The sequence below is a fragment of the Penaeus monodon genome, chromosome 10 (assembly GCF_015228065.2).
Source record: "Penaeus monodon isolate SGIC_2016 chromosome 10, NSTDA_Pmon_1, whole genome shotgun sequence".
NCBI classification, from domain to species: domain Eukaryota; kingdom Metazoa; phylum Arthropoda; class Malacostraca; order Decapoda; family Penaeidae; genus Penaeus; species Penaeus monodon.
The window spans coordinates 33,779,644-33,783,672 of NC_051395.1; the positions used below are offsets into that span (position 1 = coordinate 33,779,644).

Sequence of the window (4,029 nt, forward strand, 5' to 3'; positions counted from 1 at the left end):
GTGCTGACTTAGCTGCGTCTGGTCCTTCGGGTGCTGACTTAGCTGTATCCAGCCAGTGTGCCAATTTGTCCGTTCTTAATGGTATTGCTCTCAGCCACTCTATGGAGTCCACAGAAGACTTGGATGTTGACCCACAGTTCGACTTTGAAGATGATGACTTTGACCTGCGCCATGGTCAAATGGATTTTGGGTACACTGCAGATGAGTTTGATGTTTTCCAGAGTTAATTTTTTGATCCCTTACCAGCTGAAGTAACTCTGTCACTTTTATTTGAGGAGAGCTGTCCAATTTTACCTGAAGTTGTAGCCATGCCTACAGTAGCCACAGTTAAGGAAGTACAGGTTGATGCAGTTACATCCCCAGCACTCACTAACCTGTTGGCCCCTGCAAAAGATGGTCATGAAATTTTTCCATCATTGGATCATCTGAATGAAAATGAGAAGACAAACATTCAGAACCTTTTTCAAAAGTTCCCCAGTTTGTTCAGTATAGACACCATGGATATAGGTACTATTCCCAATGTTACGCACCAAATACCAACAGGAGATGCCAAACCAACTGTTACCAGACAGTGGAGATTACCAGCATTACAATTCGGGAGCAGTGTGATGCTATGGCTAGAGCAGGTGTTATTGAGCCTTCAACTAGCCCTTGGCTTTCCCCTGTTGTTCTTGTGAGGAAGAAGAATGGCGCTGTACGATTCTGTGTAGACTTCCGCACTATCAATGCCCTTACAACATCTGACTCATACCCATTACCACAAATCCAACAGGTAATTGATGACCTCCACCAAAGCTGTATTTTTTCGTCCTTGGATGCCCGCTCTGCCTATTGGGCTGTTCCAGTTGAACCTGCAGATAGACCAAAGACAGCCTTCAGTGATGGAGCTCGTATCTGGCAATTCAAAAGGATGCCATATGGTTTGAAAACAGCGCCTAAAAACGTTCCAAAGAATCGTCAATCTATACTGTCATCTGTGTTAGGTCGTCACACAGCTGCATACCTTGATGATGTATTTCATCTTTAGCCGAAGTATGGCAGACATTTGAACCATCTTGAAAAAGACATTATCTCTGTTACACCAGGCAGGGCTACGCTTAACCCAACTAAGTGTGAGATTGCTGTTAGGAAGTTCAAATTTCTGGGATTTGAGATGTCGGCAGAGGGGATTCTTCCTGATCCAGAGAAGGTACATGCCATAACAGAGATGACATACCCAAAGAATGTCCGAGGCGTTAGGAGGTTTCTTGGTGCTGCAGGATTTTTCCGACGACACATTGCAAATTTTTGCTAAAATGGCTGCACCTTTTAACAGCTCTAAAAAGGGAAAAAAATGCAAAGTTTACATGGACAGATGAATGCCAGAAAGCCTTGAGAATCTTAAAGCAGCTTTGATATCCGCTCCTGCTTTAAGAAACCCAGATTACGAGCTACCATTTGAAGTTCATTGTGACCCCTCAAAGATTGCCATTGGTGCTTGCCTCTTGCAACGAGATTCTAATGGTATACCACATGCCAGAGCATATTTTTCTAGGAAAAAGAATAGTCCAAAACACGGTATAGTGCAACCGATAGTGGGGGCCCTGGCGGTTGTTGAATCAGTTAGAGCATTTGATCCTTACATTTATGGTAGGAAATTTACTGTCTACCCCAGATCACGGCCCTTGGTCTACGTCTTTACAAGGAAAAAACAAAGAGCCCCAGAATGTTTTGCTGGTGTATTGATCCCCCAGCACTATAATTTTGAGTTTGGGTCTACAAGCAGGAGCATCAATTATATACCAGATATGATATCACGAGCTTCTACAGCTGCTGAAACTGCTACAAAAAGCTTTAGAAGACAATGATCCAATTGTCTTACGCAACGAACAGTCCTGGGCTGGGCACAGACTATTGAATACCTGGAGGGTGGAACCCTCCCAGTTGCAAAGTTGCCAACTTCTGTGGCTGAATTTGAAGTTGCAGATGGTGTTCTATATCATTTGCAAAACACTAATGACCGCATCCTTCGTCAGGTTGTTGTGCCTCGTCAGTTGAGGGTTTCCCTGCTCTGAGACTACCCCATGCTTCTCCCTCTGGCTCATCCTGGAATCTTTAGAACATATAAAAAGGCAAAATCTGTTTTTCTTTCCGAACATGCTGTCATATACAAAGCGGTTTTGAAAAACATGTCCAGATGCCAAAGAAAAAAAGGGTCATTCTACAAAGAATGCCCCATTAGCTTCAGCTCCGGAAGTTAGCCGCCCCCTTGAAAGAGTCTCGGCTGATTTGATTAAATTACCTCAAACAGAGAAAGGCAACCTTTATGCTCTTGTTTTGGTTGACCACTTATCTCGCTATGTAGAGTTAGTACCGCTTCCAGACAAGAGGGCTGAAACTATTGCTACTGCAATAATTGATAACTTTATTACAGTCTATGGACCACTGATGGAGTTCAACAATAACCTTCTGGCTGCTGTTTGCACTGAATTACAGATGAAATTCAAACTAACTCTCCCATATCATCCTCAAGCTAATAGCATAGTAGAGAGAACTAATAGGGTAGTTAAAGAAGCATTAACTGCCCTTTGTGGTCATGCAGCATATTACTGGGATGAGGCTCTGCCGCAGGTGAGGTTCGCTCTAAACACCTCCATTCACAGGTCAGTCATGGACCAACCCTTACATTTATTTCAAGGCCACCCAGTTGACATGTCCATTGGTTTAACAATGAAACCTGTCTATGATGAAGCTAGCCCAGATGTCTTACGGCATAGGCTACAACTGGCTTGGGGTGCAGCTCAGGAAGCATGCCAAAAAGCTAGGACTGGATGGACTAGGGATTATGACCGCAAAATAAGAAGACATTTGTCCCTGAAGGAAGGCTCTTTGGATCTGACAAAAGTTCATCGGTGCGCCAACACCTTGTCACCCCGTTGGGAAAGTCCGGCTAGAGTGCTTAAGAAACTGGGACCTGTTGTGTTTCTGGTTAGAAATATTTACGGTGGAGCTCACGAGCGTAGGGTTCATGTGAATTATTTGAAGCCCTATTATCCCGTGGAGGAGCTACATCTGCCCCATCAGTTGGCAGACCCTGAGGCAGATTGCCTTGAAGCTAATGATCCCCTTGACGTTGCTTTACTTGCAGCATGCTCAGCTGAACATGGAGTGCAGCGTTCTATGTTGACAGGTGGAGAAAGTGAGACATCGAAAGTGTGGACTCGGAAAGAGAACGATCAAGCCAAGTGTTAATACAAGTGTTTGGTAAGAGTGAACTAAAATGTCATTTTTTTCCCTCACTTTCAGATAGTGCTTTGTGCTGTGCTGTGCTGTGCCGTGCCGAGTTACCTGTTATGGAATTCTTATAAAATGTGTAAAAATACTGTTCTTTTATGTACTGTTTTAGTTCATGTTCTTTTATGTATTGTTTTAGTTCATGTTCTTTTATGTACTGTTTTAGTTCATGTTCATGTTCTTTCTCGTAATGTGTTTTGTTCAGTGTTTAAGTTCTTTATTCCAATTATGTGTTTTGTGTTTTATGATGCTTTAGTTTTTATTTACTTGGGTTTTCTTTTGTCTTTCATTCTTTTCGTATTGATGCTTTGAATCAACTTTTATTTCCTCCTCTTCTTTTCCTTGATGTGTAAAGTGCGGTTTAGTTTGGATGCCTTGTGATGTGTTTTATTGTGAATGGGATTTGTATGTTGTGTGCATGGATAAGTCTTTTTTTATACTTTCAGGTTGCCCATCCAGCAGAACACCTCTAATAACTATGAACTCTGCATGTCCACTTTAATTAATTATAACCTGTTTCTTGTGTCCCTAAACTGCACTCTACTTTTCAGGTTGTTTTGTCTGTCAGCCCTGTCCTGTCCTGTCTTTTGTGTTACGTGTGTTATGGACCTGTGTTGACTTAGTCCTCCGCTGCCAAGCGTTATCCGTATGTACCGCGTTGTCCCGCTACGGGACCTGTAATCTTTTAAGGGTGGGCTTTGATTAACATGGGAAGGAGCAGTTACAGGTAGATTTCCCTCGTAACTCGCGTTAAGT

General features: G+C 42.8%; 1 protein-coding gene across 1 annotated transcript; it reads left to right on the forward strand.

Moving 5' to 3' along the window:
- The first annotated feature begins 1,358 nt into the window (after nucleotides 1-1,358).
- On the forward strand, nucleotides 1,359-3,231 carry LOC119577612. Its single transcript, XM_037925185.1, has 3 exons — nucleotides 1,359-1,830; nucleotides 1,873-2,028; nucleotides 2,177-3,231. Exons 1-3 carry the CDS (start codon nucleotides 1,359-1,361, stop codon nucleotides 3,229-3,231), a joined length of 1,683 nt encoding a protein of 560 aa, XP_037781113.1.
- Nucleotides 3,232-4,029: the final 798 nt, after the last annotated feature.

What these genes read in the sequence shown, in the direction of transcription:
- LOC119577612 (XM_037925185.1), top strand. Translation starts at nt 1,359, where the DNA reads ATGCCAGAAAGCCTTGAGAATCTTAAAGCAGCTTTGATATCCGCTCCT. An exon ending in TGCTGAAACTGCTACAAAAA is followed by an intron (nt 1,831 to 1,872) that starts GCTTTAGAAGAC and finishes CGCAACGAACAG; the next exon opens with TCCTGGGCTGGGCACAGACT. An exon ending in TCGTCAGGTTGTTGTGCCTC is followed by an intron (nt 2,029 to 2,176) that starts GTCAGTTGAGGG and finishes AAACATGTCCAG; the next exon opens with ATGCCAAAGAAAAAAAGGGT.